At 40.3% G+C, this 24,182-nt stretch overlaps 1 protein-coding gene across 2 annotated transcripts in view; it reads left to right on the top strand.

The window, feature by feature from the left end:
* Positions 1 to 24,182, top strand: part of EBF2 (EBF transcription factor 2) — a 221,146-nt gene that overhangs the window by 175,868 nt on the left and 21,096 nt on the right. For both annotated transcript variants that reach the window (XM_040243332.1, XM_040243325.1), the window contains 3 exons: positions 19,420 to 19,508; positions 21,435 to 21,500; positions 22,145 to 22,322. In XM_040243332.1, the coding sequence (XP_040099266.1) occupies positions 19,420 to 19,508; positions 21,435 to 21,500; positions 22,145 to 22,322 (333 nt within the window). The remainder of the gene's footprint in view (positions 1 to 19,419; positions 19,509 to 21,434; positions 21,501 to 22,144; positions 22,323 to 24,182) is intronic.

The following is a 24,182-nucleotide window of genomic DNA, read 5'->3' as shown; positions in this document are numbered from 1 at the left end:
CCAAACAAATCAGATAAAATATTTGACAGAGTTGCTGGCTATAACGAAATTTTCTTGAAAAGGATTCAGGAAAGTTGCCTAATGATGCTGCAGAGGGATTCAAATTATATTAAAACTTTATGAAAGTAGAAATGATCTAATTGGTTCAATATTTATTGAACGCCTACATTGTATCTACTACTTTTTTCCAGGTGGAAGGTACAATAACATAGAAGATATGGTCCCTATTTGGAAATTTAGAAACTATTGGAGAAGGCAACAGAGCAGCCGGCAAATTAAGAGTGTTCAAATTGTTTAATATTTCCAAAGAATCTAATATGAATTTCATAAAAAGGGAGTTGACTATGAACTAGAGTAGAGGGATGGGGTTCAAGGAGGAGATGATACTGAAGACCGCTTTTAAGGATGGGAGGATGTGGATAGGCAAAGAGAAAAAGGAAGCATGTTCCTCCTATGGGAGTCTTAAGTGCAAAGACACAGAGGATGAGGTGAGTTGATGTCTGGAGGAAAGAAACAGCTGTGGGGAACCATGAGATGGAACTTAGACTAGAACTTAGCTAGGCATAGCAAGAAAGGAAACCTGAGTTAGTTGGGGAACAGCTGAAGGCACAGAGACCCACTAGAATATTGTTGTTTGGTCCCTAAGTCGTGTCTGTCTCTTTTGTGACCCCGTTGACTGTAGCCCATCAGGCTCCTCTGTCTATGGGATTCTCCAGGCAAAGAATACTGGAGTGAGTTGCCATTTCCTCCTCCAGGGCATCTTCCTGACCTTGGGATTGAACCTGCCTTTTGTGCATTGGCAGACAGATCCTTTACCACTGAGCCGCTAGGGAAGTCAGAATACTGTTACTCTGAACAAAAAAAATAAGAGGTATAGGGAAAGAAGTATAGAAATCATCAAGAAAATATACCAGACCTCTTATAAATTTCTAATAATATTATTTTATAGTGTTTTCTTCCTCATTTGGACTTAGCCTCCTATTATTATTTAAGCATAAATTGTCTGATTAGCAATCAATTAGGAATAGAAGGAACAGGATGATTTAGGTATATATTTAACATTTTGTCATTGAGTTTTCTCTCTTGAGATAGGCATGTCTTGGTTGGGTTACTTGCAATAAAATATTTACTATTCCAGCTCCCAAAGGGATACAGCTTTTTCAGTCATTCAAATGAGCATTTATTACATGCCTACCATGGGCTAGCACAGCTCTAGGCTCTGGGATATAAAAGTGGGCAAGATAAAGCCCTCCATCTTAATAAACCTTGCATACTATAGGCGGAGACAGTCAACATAGAACATACATGATATAATTTCAGACAGTGATAAGGAAGGGATAGAGAATGAGGGAGGGTCTCTTTGAGAAAGGAACATTGAGCAGAGATGTGTATTGAAGTGAAGTCTCTCAGTCGTTCTAACTCTTTGCAGCCCCATGGACTGTAGCCTGCCAGGCTCCTCCGCCCATGGGATTTTTCAGGCAAGAATACTGGAGTGGGTTGCCATTTCCTTCTCCAGGGCATCTTCCAGACCCAGGGGTCGAATCCAGGTCTCCTACATTGCAGGCAGACTCTTTTACCATTTGAGCCATCAGGGAATCCCAAGATATGCATCGCAGGTGTGGAAATCTGTCCCCACACCCCTTATCTCTTTGACCTCCTCTCCTGTCCGTTCACATTTCCTCTGTCCCTAGGCCTCCTCAGGGCTGTGTTTTCTGTGTGGTTCACCATTGTTAGCTAGAATAGCACTTGGCAGTCAATTGGTTGGGGGCAAATGTCCCAGACAGAGAAAAGATGACAGTCTGAGAGGCAGGGATAAGCCTGGCATCACTGGGGAAGAGCAAGAATGCCAGTGTGGCCGGAGTGGAGTCAATGGGAGATGAGATGGGAAAGGCAGGTAGGACAAGGGGTTTGCACAGGAAAACTTTGAGGATGCCAAACAAGGGAGTAGTCAGCATCCAGATGGGATTTAAAGCCACTGAGATGGATGAGAGGCCATGGAAGGGAGTATAGCTACAACATGGAAGAGGTCTGAAAGATGGCAGGTGCATCAGAAGCGCTAAGTATAGGGCTCAGGAAAACAAGGAGGAGCCTGTGAAGGACACAGAAATGGAGTGGTCGGTGGGTAGGAGGAAACAGGAGCTTGGACTGTCCCTGGAGTCAGGTGAGGAATGGGTTTCACTTCACACATAGAGTTTTGCTTTCTCAAATGCACCCACTGTAACATGGATGACAGGTCTGCCCGGTAAGGTGATAGGTAGGATGAATAAAAACTGCATTGCAATTAATCTTCAATTCTCTTGCGGAGTAACAAGCAGTACTCAGTGGGGCTATAGATGTTTGGAGCCAGGTGTTGTGTGCATATACGTTTATGTGTGCATACGTGTGTGTCTGTGTAAATGTATAAAGTTCCTTCAAAAGCAGAGGTTGTCATCCTTGGTCGCACTTTAATGCATCAATGCTCAGGCTGGATCCCAGACTAATTAAATCTGAAGTTCTGAAGATAGGACCCAGGTAACCATGTAATCTATATATTCAATAAACAAACATCAGCTCTAAATTATTGCTCAAGGCACAAAGTCAGTAATATCAGTATTCCTCTAGCAGCTTACAGTTCTAGATAGAGAGAGAGACACCTGTAGATTATAATAATCATGCTGAGTCCTAAAAGAGATATAAATGCAAAAGGGCCTATAGGAGCACTGAGCAGGGCTGGCTCACTTTGGGAAACCAAGGAAGGCTTCCTGAAGGAGCTGACCGTAGAGTGACATTTCAAAAGTAAAGAAGGAACTTGCCAGACAGAATAGAGGAGCCTAAATGATTCACAGAAAACACAGTGCTTGGTTTAAAAAAAATAAAAGGAGCCCACACAGTAGTAAAGATAATAGATTTTATATTACCTGTAAATCTAAGAATTTTTAAAGATAATAAGACATCAAAGAACATTGGATCAAACTCCATCTGTTGCAGATGAGAAAGCTAAGACCCAGGGAGAAACGACTTGCCTGTCCAATTCAAGGTGGAGTCAGAACAAGGACTCAGGTCTCTGGCTATCCTGCCTGCTGACCTATGTTTAGCAATGCAGTGTGGCGCATCATAGGATAGCAGGGAGTAGGACATGACTGAAGTCACGTCACATGCACGCGCATCAGCAAAGAGTTCTGTTTTCCTTACGTGCTGAGACAGGCTGACTTATTCCTAAAGCAAGCATCAGTTGAACATGCCCCACGTTGGTTTGTTGTATTTGCTGATTTCCATGGTGCAGATACTGTCACCAGGGCTGATTTCAAAGTACCAATATGACATCAGTTGGCTCACAGCATTCCTGAAAATTCAACAACCTGCTCTCATAAAATGGTACAAGCCAGGTGTAGAACACCTGTGCATGGAAAGCGTTTGAAGTAGAGAGCAGCTATAGCTTATTACTGAAAAGGTGTATATTATTAGTATTATTAGTGCTATTAGTTTTATCATCATGGAGGCTGACTTGAACAAGGAATTACAAATGTGATGAGTGATAGAGGATGCTGGGGATATATATATCAGAGGAATCTTAAGCCAATGGAGAAGGTTAAGGACAGTTCAAACACAGGAAACAGTATGTGCAAAGGCCCTGGGATAGGAAAGAGTGTGGGATGTATTTGACGGTAACTAGAAACAGGGAAGAAAGAATGTGAAAGAGAGGTTGGGTTCAAACTGGAAGAGAGATTGAACCTGCTTCTTTGGTTGCATCCCAAGTGCCATGGGGAGCTATTGGAATAGTTTAAAGCTGGGAGTGCCATGGTCCGATTTGCCTTTTCAAAGAGCCTTTTAGCTGCAGCAGAGAGAATGGTTTGGAACCTAGGATGGATTCAGGGAGGTCAGTTTGAGGCCAGTGTGGTGGCCCCAGCCAGAAATGATGGCAGCTTGGACTGGAGTGCCGGTGGTGGGGACAGGCAGAAGTGGATGAAATTTAGGAGGTAGCACTGACGGGACTTGATGATTGATTGGATGGGGTGAAGGTTGGGGAAGGAAAGGGAGGGAGTGACTCAAGTTTCAGGTTTGAAAAATTGGGTGGGTATAGCTTAGAAAGTGATTTTTTAAAAAGGTATAAAGTGCTGAGGGAGTTCAGAGGAAGGACAAAATACTTCCAGCTGGTGGAGAGGTGGGAAGATTTAATATTGTAAAGATGTCGATTAATGAATAAATTTAACACAATGCCAATCAAAGGACCAACAAAATGTTTGGGGAAAACTTTACAAAAGTTCACCTGCAAAAATAAAGGTGCTAAAATAGGACCCCTCATTTTGAAAAATGAGAGGGCTTTGCCCTACCAGACTTTAAAACCTATGTTAAGTTTCAGTAATTAGAAGAATATGGGGTTTTGCAGGAACACATAGAAATGTCATGCAACAGAAGAAAACACTTAAAAATAAACAGTTTTTATGCACACAACTAGTACAAATACAGAAGTATGGGTGAGGAGACATCTCAAGCCAGCATGGAAAATATGGAATTTTTAACAAATGGTGTGAGGCCAACTAATTAAGCATTTTAAAAAGTTATATATCTAATTTCATATCACAAAATGAAGCATAATTGAATTAAATATTTTAATTAAATGTAGGCATTAATTAACTAATTTTTTAAAATGTAGGCATTTAAAAAGATTATTATACTTGAGCCTTACTAAAAGCTTGATCCCAAAGACAAAAACCACTGAGCATAAATATGTGATTACATGAAAAGAAAATGTTTGCATGTCTAAGTTTCAGTTATTAAATCAAAAGGATAAGGACAAACTGAAACCATATTTGTTATATATGATATAATATCCTACACATAAAAATATTCATTTACTTGTTGAGCAAAGTTCATTTTATGCCTACTGTTTGTCAGCCACTATGTTATACATTATGGATAAACAAGTGAATGTTAGAGGTTTTATAAATTAAGGGGGAAAAACTCTCTAAAAGCTAGCAAGGAACATCAGGAGTTAATTCAGGAAGGAATATAATCAAGCAATAAACATGTTTGTAAAAGTCCCAACCACATTAATAATCAAATAAAAGCAAATTAAGGCAACTACAGGATAACATTTTTTTTTTCCTATCAAGGTGGCAAAGATTTTTTTTAAACAAATGAAGATACCTACGTTGACAAAATTAGAAGAAAGTGGGGGTTTTCTAACACACAGTTCTCCACTCTCAGGAGAGTACCCTGATGGTACTAGGTTTTTTAAAAAAAATGTATATACCCTTTAACCCAATAATTCTACTTTTAGGAATATATACTTGGGAAATAATTGAGTTTGCCTGAAGGTTGTTTATTCTGAAGCACTGTTAATAAGCACTGTTGAAGGCCTGTTAATAGGAATGAAAAATTGTAAACAATCATAAATAACAAAACATCCTTATACTGAGAAACATCTTAGATATTAAAGAAATGCTGTGGGTGCACAGTCGCTCACTCATGTCCAATTCTTTGCACCCCCATGGACTGTAGCCCACCAGTATCTTCTGTCCATGGGGTTTCCCAGGCAAGAATAGTGGAGTGGGTTGCCATTTCCTTCTCCAAAAGCAGTGCTGTGGATGGATATTTAATTACATGAAAGACATTAGTGATATATTAAAAAAAAAAAAAGCTTAAAAACTGTATGTACAATATGGTCTCTGGAGATGCAAGAGAGTCGAATTTGATTGCTCGGTAGGGAAGATTCCCTGGAGAAGGAAGTGGCAACCCACTCCAGTATTCTTGCCTGGAGAACCCCAGGGACAAAGGAGCCTAGTGAGCTACAGTCCATGGGGTCACAATGAGTCAGACACAACTGAGCACGTGTGCGCATGCATGCACACACACACCAATCATGCTGGACCCTGTTCCAGGCATATTGCACTCTAATCTTTCGGGAGGGTCTGAGAATCTGTATTTTAAACAAAGAAATGAGTTTGGGAATGCTGAGTCCTGCTCATCAGGCTGCTGCAGTGACTTCCTGGCTTGTAAAGTATTTGACAACATGGGGCAGTTCTTTTCAGACCAAGTCATTACCCCACAAACACAATAGTATTTACTCGTATGTGGAACTTTCTAGAAAGAGACTCCAAAAGCAGGAGGTGGGAAGGAAATTTCCAGCAAACCTCCCCTCTCTCAGCCCTCACCCCACCACTCACATCTTATGGATCATGGTCCAACTGTTGATGGTTTCCGTATCCAAGGACACACCACACACAATAAACCCAAGCCTATTAGATGGGACTTATCTGGTATAATTAGGCAAAATGCAGTAATCACCTCCCCATGGTTGTTGCTGCCAAGTACCGCATAAACATCAGGGCTCTGAAAAACAACACGTTTTCTTCGCACGTGTAGGAAGGCCTATTTTCCTCCAACCACCACGATTTATTGAAGTGCAGCTTGCTGCTTCAGAGTCAAGAGCTCCACACGAGCGTCCAGCTCATCAGGAAACATCCCACTGCCTCTGTCTGCTTTGAGACCTAGAGGTGGTACCAGCCAAGGCTTGTGAGCGGGGAGAGGTCCCCTACTCCACTGGCCAACTTTGCTGCAGAAAACTAGCAGTGGAGAAAAATAATCCTGGTAGGGGGTACCCAGGGAGACCACGGTTACTTGTTTTTTCAGGTAACCATGTTTACTGCATCTTAAGGATGCAGGGAGAGGAGGTCTGTAGCAAGGCATTTGAGAATGGAACTCCACTTTGTCATTAAACTTGAGAGAACTTAGCACTGGAGTGGAAGACCGTCAGTGAGAGTTTAGAGGTCTGGATTTGAGTCCAAATTTTATGACAAATCCCCTAACCATTCTTTGCCTTCATTTTCTTTTTAAAAATTATTTATTTGTTTATTTTTGGTTGCACTGGGTCTTTGCTATCTGTGGTGTGCAGGCTTCTTGTGGAACATGGACTCCAGCAGCACAGGCTCAGTAGTTGTGGCGCATGGGCTTTAGTTTCCTGTAGCATGTGGAATCTTCCTGGACCAGGGATCAAACCCGTGTCCCCTGCATTGACAGGTGGATTCTTATCCACTGAACTACAGGGAAGTCCCTTACCTTGGTTTTCTAACCTAAAACTTGGAAGATATTTATCTCACTGGGAATATGAAATGTAGATATGCAAGTATATTTTGTATAGAAATACACAGATATGAACAAAATTTACTATTGTAAGTGTTTGGCTGTGGGATACATAATTTCTATGATGAGTTCTCTTTGGCTTCCTTCCTCACTGCTGTTTGATCCAGGGTGGACTTTTTTGGTGGCTTCGCAGGTGGCTCAGTGGTAAAGAATCTGTCTGTCAACGCAGGAGACACAGGTTTGATCCCTGGGTTGGGAAGATCCCCTGGAGAAGGAAATGGTAACCCACTCCAGTATTCTTGCCTGGAGAATCCCATGGACAGAAGAGCCTGGTGGGCTCCAGTCCATGGGGTCGCAAAGAGTCGGACACGACTTAGCAACTAACCAACAGCAGACTTTTTTGCATGTGTTCTCTACTATAGAAGGTGAATCCTTGAAAGACCCACCATATCATGCCTTTAGTATCTGGGTCTGGATTAGAAATCAGGGTTTTTAGGTGACAGAGAAGGCCAGGGCAGCCAGAGAGAATGTGTACTCTCTGCAAGTGGTTTGAAGGGAAATGAGTTTTCAAAGGAAGAGTCGATTGGGCCCAGTTGGCTCATGTGCCAGCCAAAGAACTGCTTCCCAAGGTGTGTGGTTGAATATGGAAGCTGTCAAAACACCTGGCTATGGAGACACCTATAGAAACCAAACAATTCACATCAACTCACCTCCTCCCCAAAACAATCCTTATCTTTTATTGGTTTGCCAAAAAGTTCTTCTGGGTTTTTCCATAAGATATCATGGAAAAATAGCTTATGGAAAAACCTGAATGGACTTTTTGGCCAACCCAATACTTTAGCACAAACAAAGGTATTTGATTACTCTGTTTATTATTTGGGAGCAGGTGTTAATCAACAAGAAAGTAGACAAGATCAGGAAGCAGTTAGGTGGAGAAACAAAAAGCCTAGGTTATTCCACGGCCCCCAAATCATACCCTACACAGTCCCCTCCCTGGGGCTGGGCATGGGGTTCCACTGAGACACACTGCACAGATGTGCATACCGGATTCAGATGTTAATAGCCCACCCACATCACATTTCTTCTTCTTTTTTTCCTATAGCATTATCCTGAAAAAAAAAAAATCTCATTTAAGAAATGAATCTGATTTTTAGTTAAAAATACCCAATTCAGATATCAAAAACTGGCCTGAGTACAATTGTTCCCTGTTTGCACTAGAAACAGGTTGGATGAATAGCTCTCCTGGTAGCCTGCAGTTTTACTGAAGTTGCCTCCACCCCCATCGCCTATAAAATTTGGATCCCTCATTTGGCTGAGCCTGAGGAATGATGTCTCCGTTGGAAGCCCCAGAATAGGGGGCCGTTGTTTTGCTAGAGACGTCCCAGCCTCTTAATGGCCTGGTGCTCTCAGCTATAATATTCTAAATACATATTACAGAGAGCAGAGCATATTCATAACTGCTCCGTGGTGGCATTTAGATTTACCCTTGAAATTTATCTTTAATTTTTACAGTTGTCTCCTTAACCATGTATATTACTCCCTTCTTCAAACAATCTGTCTTGCTGCTGCAGTTTTTCTTGAAACCAAAGCGTAATTAAATATTAAATTAATATTTCATTTAAAATTAAATATCAGAGGCTTCCATCTAATCTTTCACTTGTGCACTGCTGGTTCTCACTTCGTGTTCTTGTTCCTATATCCACAAAGTCAGGTACTGCTTCTTAATAATGTGTTCCTATATTATCTTTGTTCTTTTTTTTAAAAATTGGTGACACTGAATCTTTGCTACATTGAAACAGATGGATATAGGGAGAGGTTTCAGTGTAGCAAAAGTTAAAGACAATTCAACAGCCCATGGCTTCAACTCCACCCATCTCCATTTCTCGAAAAATTTCACTTTCACCAAATAAATAAATAATGGGCTTCCCAGGTGGCTCAGTGGTAAAGAATCTGCCTGCCAGTGCAGGAGATGTAAGAGACTCGGGTTTGATCCCTGGGTCAGGAAGATCCCCTGGAGAAGCAAATGGCAACCGACTCAGGTATTCTTACCTGGGAAATCCCAAGGACAGAGGAGCCTGGTGGGCTACCGGCTATGGGGTCGCAAAGAGTCAGACATGACTTAATGACTGAAGAACAGCAACAAATAAGTAATAGTCTTAGAATCATAATACAAGAACTTACAGGGGGTCTGAGAAAACATTTAATCCAACTTTTTGTTTTTGCAGAGAGATAAACCAAAGTCCACCTGCCTTTGAAGGTGGTAGAGTTGGTCAAGGTTAGGAATTAAGGCAGATCCCAGACAAGGGACAGTTTTATTTCTATCACACCATCAAATGCTATGAAAAAATTGACCTTGGGAGCAGATAGCCTTGAATGTTGGACACCTGAGGAGTAAGGTAGATGATAGATGAATGGACAAGAGAATTGGGAGGATTGGGAGCAAGAGAGAGAAACCAAAATCATAGCACAAACAAGTCAGACCTCACAGAAATAAATACACATGTGTGCATGTGTGGGTAATCGCTTCAGCTGTGTCCAACTCTTTTTGACCCCATGGCCTGTAGCCCACCTGGCTCCTCTGTCCATGGGATTCTCCAGGCAAGAGTACTGGAGTATTGCCATGCCCTCCTCCAGAGGATCTTCCTGACCCAGGGATTGAACCTGATTCTCTTACGTCTCCTGCACTGGCAGGCAGGTTCTTTACCACTAGCGCCACTTGGGAAGCCTCACAGGAATTAATACATAAGATCAAAGTACTTTGAAGACATATTCACTGAGGGAAGACCAGAAAAGACTTCCTAAAGGGGGCTGGAAGGCAGGGGCTAGTTTGCAGGCCTGTAAATTCCTCCCCAAGCAAGGGTTTTATGCCTTCCTGTCCTGTCAATGGAGAGTAACTGTCTTAGATCAGCACCATATGGAGAGATATTCTTTTAATTTTTTTTTTAACTTTTAATTTTGTATGGGAGTATAGCTGATTCACAGTGTTGTAACAGTTTCAGGTGAACAGTAAAGGGACATAGTGATACATAATCATGAATCCATTCTCTCCCAAACCCCCCTCCCATCCAGGCTGCCACGTAACAGTGAACAGAGTTCCATGTGGTATCCAGTAGGTCCTTGTTGGTTATCCATGGAGAGATGTTCCTCAAGCAGGTTTTCTCTTGTGCCTGCATCTCAAAGTCCATTTTCTGATCTGGTACTTGCCTGGCAGCCACATTACATAGATTTGAGGTTTCCTGAGCAGGATTCTTTTTCCATTGCTTTCTTTAATTCTTGGAGAAGGTTGAGATTTAGAGTCAAGGCTGGAAGGATCCTTTAATTCTATGGCCTGGACCCCTCAGGGGCCTGTGGGCTCTGTGATGAAAGTGAAGACCCTCTGCTGCAGATGGATACACACAGATGCAGACAGACAACTAGGCTCAGACTTTTTAGACTTTTGTCGGCCTGTTATTGGCCATCTGTAGGCTCCATGATGATCCTAGGTACCAACTAAAGACTTATTAATGAAGAAAGCTGCAACCGAGATCAACATCCCAGAGTCGCAGCCTGACAGAGTACTCAGATCTCCTTGCCCCCTCATTTTACTTGTCTCCTCTCAAATTTCTGCAAAGGAACTTGATCAGCCCTTGCCATTGCCATCTTGGTGGTCAGTACTTTTGTTGGTCAAAGGCAGAAATGACCACCTGCCTGCAAAGTCAATGCTGTCTTTGTTGCGGGTAGACCAGAATTCTAACCAGGAGTCCCCTTTCCATGTTGGCCATGGAAAGAACCTCTATTTCTGGGAAACTTAAGTAGAGGCAAAAACTGGGGTAAGCATTATCTTCTCTCCATGCCTCCTCTTAAGGAAAAAAACCAATCATATAGAATTTATCCGTCTCACTAACCCTTTGGGAAAATTAATATTGAGCAACAGCCAGTTTTTTTTTTTTAAATGAGTGGTTCCCAGTAGATATTTTTAGTTAAATACTATTTACTTTAAAAAAGAAACCCTTCACACATTGCTTATGGTTTATATCTAGTCATTGGGTCAAAGATATGTAAGCAACCTCATATATTATACCCGCAATCAAAATGAGAAATGACACATAAGATCCAGGCTCTCAGGAGAAATATTATGAAATCTCAAGGTATTGATGAAAGTTTTTCCAAGGCTGATCCAAATGGGATTTAGATTCTGTGGCAGTTGAAATGTGTATTATTAAACTCCTTAAGCAAACCCGGATGACTCCCAGTGGAGGATTAAGACATTCTATGTATAGCAAAGACGAAATTCTCATGTCTGAGTTTTCTCTATTGAATTCCCCCTTGATTAGCTTCTGTAATATTTAACTTCATGCCATGCCATAATTATTTAATAAAAGGTAAATATAAATTATATTTCAGTGGGGATTTGACCTTTTACCTTAATGTTAATGTTACCAAAGAAAGACATAGATAAATAGAGCCTATAGATCGAAGCCTATTTTTAATTTACTCTGTTTTTGCCTTGCCAGCTTTTCTGTATGTCCCTCTCAGCCAAGAGGTTGGCAGGACTTCACACCACCCCCGCACTCCATGTGGTAGCAGAGGCTGTAAATTCACACTGATGATGGCGGTTAATGATCTGTTGTCCCTTAGAGACAGTCTTGGGGCTGGTCTTGGGCACCTCATTAGCTAATTGAGGTTTACTTGGCTCGCATCAGGACTGAAAAGTCAGAGAACACCCAGGGAGGTGGGGAGTGGGGAAAGCTGGGACTCAAGGTGAGGCTGAAGTGATAGGATGCAAAACAGCTTGTCCAATGGGAAGTGATTTTGGACCCAGAATAAAAACTTCAATGCAACCCTGATTTTTTTTTTAAGATGTGGACCATTTTTAAAGTCTTTATCGAATTTGTTACAATATTGTTTCTGTCTTATATTTTGGATTTTGGGCCCAGAGGCATGTGGGATCTTAGTTCCCTGATCAGGGATCGAACCTACACACCCTGCATTGGAAGGAATGGTCTTAACCACTGGACCACCAGGGAGGTTCCCAACCCTGAGGTTTTGGAGGCTGAACTCTTGAGGGATTGACTGATTTTTCTTCTTACACTTTGGTGTTGACTAAACAGTTTGGGCTTCATGATTTTTACTTCAAAATTTCACTAAAGTGGCATGCTGTGTGTGTGCTCACGCACACATCTGTGTGATTATTCCTTGTCCATATAGATTTACACGACAGTGTATTTCACCATCTTTCTCATCTTGGATACACACAGAACCCATCCACAGCATATGCCTAGGAAGGCTGGCAGGGCCCTCCAGAAAACACTCAACATGAGAAAGAGATGAGTATGTCTATTTTGCTTCATCAGCTTAAAATGTGAATTGCTAATTCCATGTGGTCAGGAGCACCTGCTGTTTCTGATGGAGATGAGGAGTCTGGACGAGCAGGCAGATGAGATAAACCAGACATTACCCCGGTGTCCTGGTGGTTTTCATCTAACAGGGACAACAGTGGGTACAACTGTGTGACAAAGTTTACCAAAGAGAGGGCTTCCCTGGTGGCTCAGTGGTAAAGAACTTGCCTGCCAGTGCAGGGGATGCAGGTTCAATTCCTGGTCCAGGAGGATCCCACACACCCCGGGGCAACTAAGCCTGTGTGCAACAGCTACTGAGCCTGTGCTCTAGAGCCCGGGAGCCGCGACTGAAGCCCTCGTGCCCACCAGCCTGTGGTCTGAAACAAGAGAAGTCACCACAGTGAGAAGCCTGAGTACCACAGCTGGAGAGCGGCCCCTGCTCGCCACAGCTAGACAAAAGCCCATGCAGCAACGGAGACCCAACACAGCCAAAAACAGATAAAGTTATATAAAAATAGAGTCTATGAAAGGGAAAGCATTCTGTGTGCTAATTAGAGCCCAGCTTGAGCAGATTACCCTGTGAGCAGCAGGAAGGACCTAGGAATAAGGATATTAGTGGCAGGCTGAGGATAGACCCTAGGGCTTCACTGAGAGGGGGTGAGAATTTGGTAACAATGAAGATGGGAGGGAAGGGTCAAGGGCAGTCATGGAGACAGTGGGGACCTTGGTTGGGGGTGGCTAGATTCTCTATCTTATGGGTTATTCCCTTACTTTATGGTCAACGAGATGTAAGCATGCAGTTGTTGTTAGCTGCTCAGTCATGTCTGACTCTTTGCGACCCCATGGACTGTAGCTCACCAGGTTACTCTGTTCATGGAATTCTCCAGGCAAGAACACTGGAGAGGGTTGCCATTCCCTTCTCTAGGGGCTCTTCCCAACCCAGGGATCAAACTCGTGTCTCCTGTATTGGCAGGTGGATTCTTTACCACTAGCACCACCTTGGAGCTGCATTTAAAATAGGGATAAAATGCATGTTATAGGGTTGTAATGAGGATTAAATGAGCGAATATATGTAAAAGGTATTAGCATAATGCCTGTAACATAGTAAGCCTTCAGTACATTCTAACAGCTATCATAACAATTTTCATTGTTGAATATTATAGCCACTAAAAGTCCTATTATTAAAGAAAAAGTCTTCAGAAATTGCTGACATTATAGTGTTAAGCAGGGAAAAAACAGTTTACGGAATGATTCAATTACACCCACAGCTATTCTTACATGTGTTTCTGGGTGAGATGGTAATATGAGTGCGTATGTCTGTGCTCAGTTGCTTCGGTCGTGTCTGACTCTTTTGCAACTCTATGGGCTGTAGCCCGCCAGGCTCCTCTGTTCATGGGATTCTCCAGGTAAAAAAATGGGAGTGGGTTGCCATGCGCTCCTCCAGGGGATCTTCTGGACCCAGGGATCAACCCGTGTCTCTCCTGTCTCCTGCTTTAGCAGGCAGGTTCTTTACCACTAGCACCACCTGGGAAGCCCCGGTAACATGAGTACAAGTGTTTAATTGGCCCCCACCCACAATTTATTGAAGGATATTTTCAAGAAAGCATTAAAATAAGGGAGACCTGGTATTCATGTGTGAAGCTAAACTGGTCTCATCATAATGCCAGAGATTCTGTGTCCTTGTGCTTGCTGGCAGGGTTCCCATGACATTCTGCTCATGGGAACAGATGAGGCAAGCCAAGAAATCAGGGAGAACCCTGACAAAACCTCCCAGGTGCCCCCCTCAGAGTGAGGACAAGTGACACAGCAAAAACTTGATCTAGAATGCAAAGAGAATACTCAACAATTCTGTGTCCAGAGAAGGTGTCACTAATGTGTGAGGAAGACAGAAAGATATTCTCTTATTTCAAGGGCCCCGACAGAATTCGATTCTTATTCCTACTAAAATAACCTGACTGCTGGAGAACTGGATCAGTCAAGAATGGAAATGTTATGGTCCCACAGGACCACTGGTTAGCATAAAAAGTGGTTAAACATACAGCATCTGAATTATTGTTAATATGAGGACATGGTTTAATGGAAATATGGAAAGTAATGTCTAAAAGAGACAGATCATAGAAAATCTAGTAATAGGAAGATTAGCTGAGGAGGATAAACCATCAACAAAAATATAAAGGTAGACAGAATGAGGTGGAGGAATTAAAGGTAAGCAACATTTTGTATATGTGGAGGGACTCCATAGACTCAAGCAATTAGGAAAAGCAAAATATTTTCAGAGAAAGTCAGAGGTACTATTCTAAATTAAAATAGAGTGTTCATCTTCCTAGTCACTAGAGAAAATATATATACATTAAAAACCTATTAGACATACAAGGAGCATGTGGAAGGGTAAATTTATAGCAGCAATTATGTAGAAAAGATGTTAAATAATATGATCAAAAAGATATATTAAATAATACATTTAAAGCATTTCCCATGGAACACAGACAAGGCTAATATGAATTCACAAAAAAACTTAATAAATTCCAAAAGGCAGATATTCTGTACACCACCTTTTTGAATCCAGTGCAATTAATTAGAATAAATAATTAACAATTTAATACTCAATCACCTAGAAATTTTAGGATATTCTCTTTGGAACTAAAGGAAGACAAAATTAGAAATAGGACTGTTCAGAAAGTGTAACAAAGTTGGTTACTGTGGGGAGAGTCATAAATAGGAGATTAGAAATTTCAAGCAAATACTATAATAAAATATATGCTAAAACATTTAAAACCTTAATGAAATGCATGATTTCTTTTTAAAAAATAATTTTATTTATTATATTTAGTTTTGGCCGTGCTGGGTCTTCATTGCACGGCCTTTCTCTAGTTGCGGTGAGTGGGGGCTACTCTCTAGTTGTAGTGTGTGAACTTCTCATTGCAGTGGCTTCTCCTGTTGCAGAGGACGGGCTCTAGGGCATACAGGCTTCAGTAACTGTGGCACAGGGGCTCAGTAGTTGCAGCTCCCAGGCTCCAGAGCACGGGCTCAGTAGTTGTGGTACACAGGCTTAGTAGTTCTGCATCATGTGGGGTCTTCCCAGATGAGGGATTGAACCTGTGTCTCTTGCACTGGCAGGTGGATTCTTTACCACTGAGCCACCAGGGAAGCCTGACATGCATGACTTTTTGATGGCTGATGGCTATGTGGTGTCAGTAGCATGAAACTGCCGTATCTTGAATGGGAGGAGTCTATGGGCCATTCATGTGGACATTTCCAGCCAATACTTGGAAAAATAAGGCTGAGTCTTGGGCAAGTTACCTGAACTGCAGATAAAGATTTGTGACAGGATGTAGCTTGACATGGGAATCAGGTGAGCACTCATGAGGTTGCTGAGGAAGAAGGTATAGGCAAGCAGAAGACTGCCTTGGCCACAAGAAACATCAGCATTTTTTGTTGCCTTGGCCACAAGAAGCATCAGACGGACAGAGGAAGAGCAGTCCTCAAGGTAGGCTGAGATGGCATGACTAGAGTGGTAGGGGTGAAACAGGGTAGTGTGCATTCAGGAAAGTCAGTGAGTAGACACATTGCCAGCAGGAGAGTGGTGTCAAATGCTAACTTGAGTTTAAGGTAAGAATGGTGTTATTGGTGATTGTGAAAAGAACAATTTCACTGGGGTTCTTTCTAACTTGTAGTCAAGAGATACTACCCACGCTATACAAATGTTATAGTACATAGGATAAAATACAGAAAGCTTCTCAGTTTATTTTTCAGAGTGGGTATAAAGTAAAAATCAATCAGAAGCCAAGAACACCATGCACAGTATCCCAGTTATTAATATGGGCACACAAATCCCAGCAATAATGACAGTAACAGATGCTTGTTGAGGGCTCAGAATGTACCAGGTGCCAGTCTCAGTGATGTCATTGATTTCATCCCCACACCAGCAATCGCAGGAAAATATTAATGAATTGCCTTCAGAAATATACTAAGCAATTTATATACTGCATCCATGAGTTGCCATTTAATTGTGAAATAATGAGACATATATTCTAAGGGGGCTTCCCTGGTGGCTCAGAGGTTAAAGTGTCTGCCTGCAAGGCGGGAGACCCGGCTTCGATCCCTGGGTCAGGAAGATCCCTTGGAGAAGGAAATGGCAACCCACTCCAGTATTCTTGCCTGGAGAATCCCATGGACGGAGGAGCCTGGAGAAGATTTCGTATGATTGTAATTTTCTAAAATTCTAAGAATTTCTGATAAAAGCCCTTATCAAAGCATGATAACTAAAGTGAAAATGTTAGTCACTTGGTCATGTCCAACTCTTTGCAACTTCATGGACTATATAGCTTGTCAGGCTCCTCTTGTCCATGGAATTCTCTAGGCAAGAATACTGGAGTGGGTAGCCATTCCCTTCTCCAGGAGATCTTCCTGACTCAGGGACTGAACCCAGTTCTCCTGCATTGTAGGCAGATTCTTTACCATCTGAGCCACCAGGGAAGCCCATGATATATAATATTTATAAATAAATTTTAAAAATGATAACTAATATTTATCTCAAATAGCCAATATCACATTTGGTATGGAAGTGTGTCATTCCCATTTAAAGGGGGGCAAAAAGCAAGAATATCTACTATCATCCTTTTTTCAGATACTTTTTGGGAAGTTTCAGCCAATACAAGGATGAGATTAAGAGAACGAAATGGAATTAATATACTTATCAAAAGAAAACAAGCTGATCATGAAGTGTAGATGCTCTGAGTGTTCAAGCCTAATAATAAACAGGAAAAAAATACATCTGTCAGGGGTTACTGTTGGTTAAGTTCTTTTATTGCAAAGAACTGTACTGGGAACATGATATACACTGTTTCATTTAATTTTGACAGCAAACCCATGAGCTAGATTTTAAACAGAAGCTCACAGAAATTAATGGTAGAGCTGGATTCAAACCCAAGATCCACTTGACTCTAAAGCTGATTCTCTTAATGACTATACCGTATACTGCCACACACTACCCATAACACACTGCCTGTGCAGACACATAAAAACCAAAGTTTTTCTAGGTGCTAGCAAAACTCATAGAAAATGTGATGAGGGAGTAATCATATTCACAATAAAATCGACAGACGATGAAATACATAGCAAAAAAAACTTACTACCTAAATAGTGAGCAGTACACATTTTACTGGTAGACCTAAAGATTTCATATAGTTATGTATATGCAAACACCCCCTGACCCATGTGTGTGTGTATTTGCCAGATCTTGGAGCTGGGATGGTCTTTCTACCTATAATACCTAAGAACAAATTTGGATATGTTATTGTAACATGGTGATAGAATGTTAAAAATATTAATATGTAAAGTGTTTTTACAAGTTAAAAAAGGCCTATTTCTCAAAAGAGTGCAGAAAGTATTAATAAGCAGCTCATAAAAGAAGAAATCAAAATGTTCAGCAAGTATAAGAAAAAACTCTTCAACCTCACTGATGAATAAAGAAATAAGTTTAAATGACCACATGCCCTGCTGGAGGGAGTATAAATTTATATATTCTTCTAAGGAGTGATTTGACAGTATGTGTAAAAGGCTTTAAATATGAATCATAATTTTTGGTCTAGTAATTCTAGTTCTTGGAATTTTCCAATTGAAATAATCTAAGTTATGCACAAAGGATAATTATTGCTCTGATTTTTATAATAGTGAGAAATTAGGACCCTGTTAAATACCAAACATTAGGAAGCCATTTAAATAAATTACAGACCATGTCATGGAAAAAATATGCAGGAATTTTAAATAATGTTATAAAAGAATATTTATTAACCTGGGGAAAAGTTTGATATATTGTTAAATGAATAAAAAGTAGGTTATGTAACAGTGTGAATAGTATGTCTCTGAATAATTTTTAGTATGTGTGTGTTTAAATCATGGAGGATATATACAAAAATGTTAACCCAGATCATCTCTAAAATGAGATTATGGATGATTTTATTTTTCCTTCTATATTTAAAATTTTTAATAATTTCTTTAAATAAAAGGTATTGCTTTGAGAATTCAAGTGATAGCAACAAATATTCATAAAACATATATGCAAAAAGGAAGATTAAAAAGAAAATACACCCTCCTGTGTTTACTGCTGCCTAATGGGAGTGCAGGTGATTATTATTTTATCCTTTGTATCTTTTTCCTTTACTTTGATCATGTATTAATTTTAAAACCATAAAATTTAAGCAACCAAACTTTTAAAAAGTGAAGAAAGAGAGGAAGAAAGACAAAGGATAAAGGAATCAGTCCCCTAAAACTCTTCAGCATAGTAGAAGTGCTGAGATAAGTCCTTCCTTCAGTCATTCACTCTCTCACTCATTTCACAGTTGCTGACAGTAAGTGCCAACTATGTGCCAGGCACTGTCTCTAACAATGAGAACACAGGAGCAAAGTAAGTGTGAGTTCTGCTCTTATGGAACTTGCAGTATCTCATGGACCCTGACATGAAGTGAATGTACGTGTAACAAAATATAATTGAAAATTCTGGAATCATATTATGCATAAGAACAGAGTTTTGTAAACTCACAGAAGATTTATATGTGTATAAATATAAATATTCAAGAGCATAATTAAGAAAAAGTGATATTTAGGAGAAGAATTGCTAGATGATAAGGACATTGGGGAAAAGGCAAGGAGGGAAGAAAGGAAAGTCATGGAAAGGTATTAACACTTTATTGTCTTCATAAGAAACTGGGATGGGATATGATTGATTGTGTAACGTTTCTGAGTAGTTGAGAGTGAGCAAAGGATGATAAGTGTGTGCACTGAAGGCAGAAATGATAAAGTAATTATAATAATCTTGACATTTGGAGACATCATTCTAATGACTAAATTACTATTAATTCTAAACTTATAAATGTGAATTAACCAGTGTCAATAGCAAAAATCCTTAACTGATTGAAATCACTATGTCAATTCTTAGAAAGATGATATCAGAACCTTTGTATCATCCATAGCAGACTTAACCAGATACCTTGCTCTATAGCCCGTTTACATGCTCAAGAAGAGGACTTTTGTTTTTCAGCATTAAATGAACCCACCATAGACTATGGCTTTCAGAGACTGCAGAAGGTCATCCCAAGACATCCTGGAGATCCTGAGAGATTAGCTAAGGTAATACACTTTGGAAAATGACATGGAAAAGCCTTCTTGTAAAATTTCAGTAAACTTAGATAAACCTAGAGACTTAGGTCTCTTTAAAATTAAATTAGGCATCCCTTGTCCGACATACAAACTTCCAATTCTAAATGAGTGATTTCTGGGGATCTAATGTACAGCATGGTAACTATAGTTAATAGTCCTATATTGTATACTTGAATAGGTCTTAACAATTATCACCACAAAATGAAAACAAAAAAGGTAATTACTGTGAAGGGGATGGAGGTGGTAACTAACATTATTGTAGTGATCATTTCACAATATACATGTGGCTCAAATCATCATGCTTTATAGCATCAACTAACACATGTTGTAGGTCAATAATATCTCAAAAAAAGCTGGGGGGAATCAGTAAATAAAGGAATATGTAATTTCTGGATGTGTATAGCTCTATAAATATTATAGGATTACTATATACTGTTTTTCACAAGAGAAACTACACGTTCAACATCCAATACAGTAACTCCCAGCTTGCTGGGCTGTTGAGCCTGTAAGATGAGGCTAGTCCAAACTGAGATGTCCTATAAAACACACACCAGATTGAAAAGACTTAGTATGAAAAAAAAAGAATACAATCTGTCTCATTAATTACATGTTGAAATGATAATATTTTGCATGTACTGGGTTAAATAAAATATAATAAAAATTAAATTAGGCCTTGAAATTGGGCTGAGCTTGAGGTACAAGATGCTCATAAAATATCTACTAACTATGAAATATGATGAATCTCTGAGCAAATACAAAATCTGAAAATCTGGACCTGTGAGTATTCAACTTATAAAACACTGCCAACTTCATGAAAAATAAATAATTGAATAATTGTCTGAAAGTATAAGTTCCCATTCATTTTTATTTAAATCTAATTTTATTAACCCATAATTACAGGGACATATTGACCCACAATCAAGTATTCACTGAGGGCCGAGTACATACACAGATATTCATGGAAGTGAAAAACACCCATATATTAATAAACATCTATGAAATGTATCCCTTTTAAATGAACTTGCTCACAAAAATTCTATTGTAAATCTGGCCCATTATTTTCACTTTTTTTATTTAAAATCAATCAGTTTATTAGGTATTGATTAATGAGAAATTATGAAGTTTCAGCATTTACATTTGCCCTTGAAGCACAAACATTACAAAATTCCATCTTCTCTTTTCTGTAGTGAGTGAAATTCAAGTACTGCAATTGCTGCTCCATTGCACCTTTATTTTCCTCTCAGAAAAATCCCCAGCCCCTCCATTAAATTAGATGATATCTGGAAAGTAGGTTAATAGCAATTTAAAAGGCTGTTAAAAACAGGAGGTAGAAAAGACACAATGAGAGGAAAGGGATTACTGATTACTAATTCTCTCTGGTTAAAGTGAACAGGGGGGAATATTATTGAAAGAATTCATCTTTATTAGAGTAAAATTTTGCAGAAGGCATTGCCAAGATCATTTCAGGACTCTGGACAACTCCTTGGCAAGCGGTTCAACTCAGGCCAATCAATCAATTTGAGAATATTTGGTTAATTAGAGTACCAGATTTTTTTTTAATGGAATAGTCTGAAAGTAGTTTTTAATGGAACTCCCATGACATTACTAATGTTAACCAACTCCATCCTTAATCTGGTTGCTTTTTGTCTTGGTAGCCCAGCTCTTTATGGAGCCTTTTCAGTGAGATGAATTTCATGCAGATACATGTATATATAGAGGAGTTTATATGTGTAATTATTTATTTTCTACCTGTCAAAGCGAATAGAAGGCATCATGGCTAGTTACTTACTTTTTAGGGGGATGCCTGGACTTTTGATTTTTATAGGTAATTTTCCTTTGTGTCGGCCAGTTGAGGTTTTACCTTTGCTGATACCCAGCTTTCTTCTCTTTTTCCAGGAAATGCTATTGAAAAGAGCTGCAGATCTGGTGGAGGCGCTCTATGGAACACCACACAATAACCAGGTTAGAAGTTCACATCCTACACTCTCTTGAGATTGATTCTTTTCTTTTTTTTTTTTTTTTTTTAATTGAAGTATACTGATCCCTGGGCTGGGAAGATCCCCTGGAAAAGGGAAGGGCTACCCACTTCAGTATTCTTGCCTAGAGAATTCCATAGACAGAAGAGCCTGGCAGGTTACAAAGAGTTGTAAACAGTCAGACCCAACTGAGTAACTCACTTTTTTCACACAGTTTATATAGTTGATTGAGCCCAATTCTTCACTTGATAGCCCAAATGGTAAAGAATCCACCTGCCAGTGCAGGAGCCATAGGAAACATGGGTTCGATCCCTGGGTGGGGAAGATCCCCTGGAGGAGAGTATGGCAACCCATTCCAGTATTCTTGCCTGGGAAATCCCTTGACAGAGGAGCCTGCTGGGCTACAGTCCATGGGGTCAGAAAGAGCTGGACACAACTGAACACACACCTGCCAGCAGTTGATTTACAACGTTGTGTTAGTTTTAGGTGTACAGACAAGTGATTCAGTTATACACACACATATATATCTTTTTTCCGATTATTTTTCCTTCCAGGTTATTGCAAAATATTGAGTATAGTTTAACTCCTACTGCTCAATACAAACACTCACCTCTGCTTGCCATTTTGTAGGACATCATTCTGAAGCGAGCCGCGGACATCGCTGAAGCCCTCTACAGTGTCCCCAGGAATCCCAGCCAGATCCCAGCTCTCTCCAGCTCCCCAGCTCACAGTGGCATGATGGGCATCAATTCATATGGCAGCCAGCTCGGGGTCAGCATCTCAGAGTCAACACAGGGAAACAATCAAGGTACTGCCTTTCTCAGACTCAAAATACAAACATCTTATGCATTTAAAAGATTGGCTCTGCTGGAACTGAAAGAAGTGAACGTTTGATTCTTATGTCATGAAAAGAGTGTGTCCTACTCACAACCAGGCAAATCAAAATGATTGCCTGAAGGAAACCCAGGAAAAATGCTCCATCAAAGTGTTTCAAAGTACCAGAGAGGGTACAACTCTCTCTCTGAGCCTGCCTGTGTGTCTATCCATACTTGTTTTCCTCCTAATAAACACTTTACTTGTCTCATGACTCAAAAAAAAAAAAAAATGTGTCCCAGATAAGCAATACAGTCATTGGATTATTTCAACATTAGATGTATTGTTAGATTTTCAGCTTTATAAGTACCAGGAAATTTCAATGGAAATATTTAAGGACATGATGAAGTAGTATGAATTTAGAAGAGTTTAGGCTTACTGCAGCCAGATGTACAGGTATTATTTGAATAAAATGTACACTTCTGCTATTGTAATCATCAAAGTGAATAACAAATATATGCAAATATATGGGAAACTCAGGTGGCTCAGTGGTAAAGAATCCTCCTGCCGATGTAGGAGATATAGGAGATGCAGGTTCGACCCCTGTGTTGGGAAAGATCTCCTGGAGGAGGAAATAGCAACCCACTCCAGTATTTTTGCCTGGGAAATTCCATGGACAAAAGAGCCTGGAAGCTTCAGTCCACGGGGTCGCAAAGAGTCGGACACAACTTAGTGGCTGAAACGCACACACACATACATACAAATATGTATAGACAGCAACACAGCTAACTATGCTTTCATATGTAAAACATATTGTGTAAAGATTTTTGTCACTGAGACTGATTTTTTTTTATTTTTTATTTTTACTTTATTTCACTTTACAATACTGTATTGGTTTTGCCATACATTGACATGAATCCACCACGGGTGTATACAAGCTCCCAATCCTGAATCCCCCTCCCACCTCCCACCCCATATCATCTCTCTGGATCTAATTTTATTCATCCATTACAAGGGAATTCCTCACTCTCATGCCTAGGGCAAGTTCTTCTTACAGAAATGTGGGTGGGACATTATTACCTTTTGTCCCCCCAAGTTTGTGTTCATTTCTTTAGTACCCTAGAGACAGTTATCCAACGTAAGTTAGTTCAGACTAGATTAGGTGATGTCTCTGCTAGGGTTTCAGAAATATGGGAAGAAGCAATTCCACTTATGGACTGGCTCTCCCTTGCATTCCATTGCTGATGCTTCCAAGTCTTTGGTCAAAGGACAGACCATTTAGATGAATTTGTCAATGCATTTTGAAAACACTGCCCACCTCACCCAACAGGGCATAGTAACAACTTCAAACTTCTATAGCTGTGACCAGTAGAATGCTAGTGGCCCTTGCGATGTTACTAGAATGCCTTTTCCTTACCACACCCAGAAAAGATGCTCTGGTCTGTGAAATTTGGGAAACACTAGGTTAGCAAAGTTAAACCAGTTTATTTATTCTCTGTTGTTGCTCAGTTGCTAAGTCATAGCCAACTCTTTTTAACCCCATGGACTGCAGCACAACAGGCTCCTCTATTCTTCACTGTCTCCTGGAGTTTGCTCAAATTCACGTCCATTGAGTCGGTGATACTATCTAAACCATCTCATCTCTCCCGCCCCTATCTCATTTTGCCTTCAATCTTTTCCAGTGAGTCAGCTCTTCGCATCAGGTGGCCAAATTATTGGAGCTTCAGCATCATGTATGAATCTTCAATGAACGGCCACAGTATGCACCATCTTCCAAGCGTCACTTGACCAGAGAATGCTTTTCTCAGTGACACCCATCAGTATCTCAGAGGGCTTTAGTGTTACATGAGATATG

This window comes from Oryx dammah, unplaced genomic scaffold, assembly GCF_014754425.2.
Source record: "Oryx dammah isolate SB20612 unplaced genomic scaffold, SCBI_Odam_1.1 HiC_scaffold_1, whole genome shotgun sequence".
NCBI classification, from domain to species: Eukaryota; Metazoa; Chordata; class Mammalia; order Artiodactyla; family Bovidae; genus Oryx; species Oryx dammah.
This window is presented reverse-complemented; position numbering and strand designations above follow the sequence as displayed.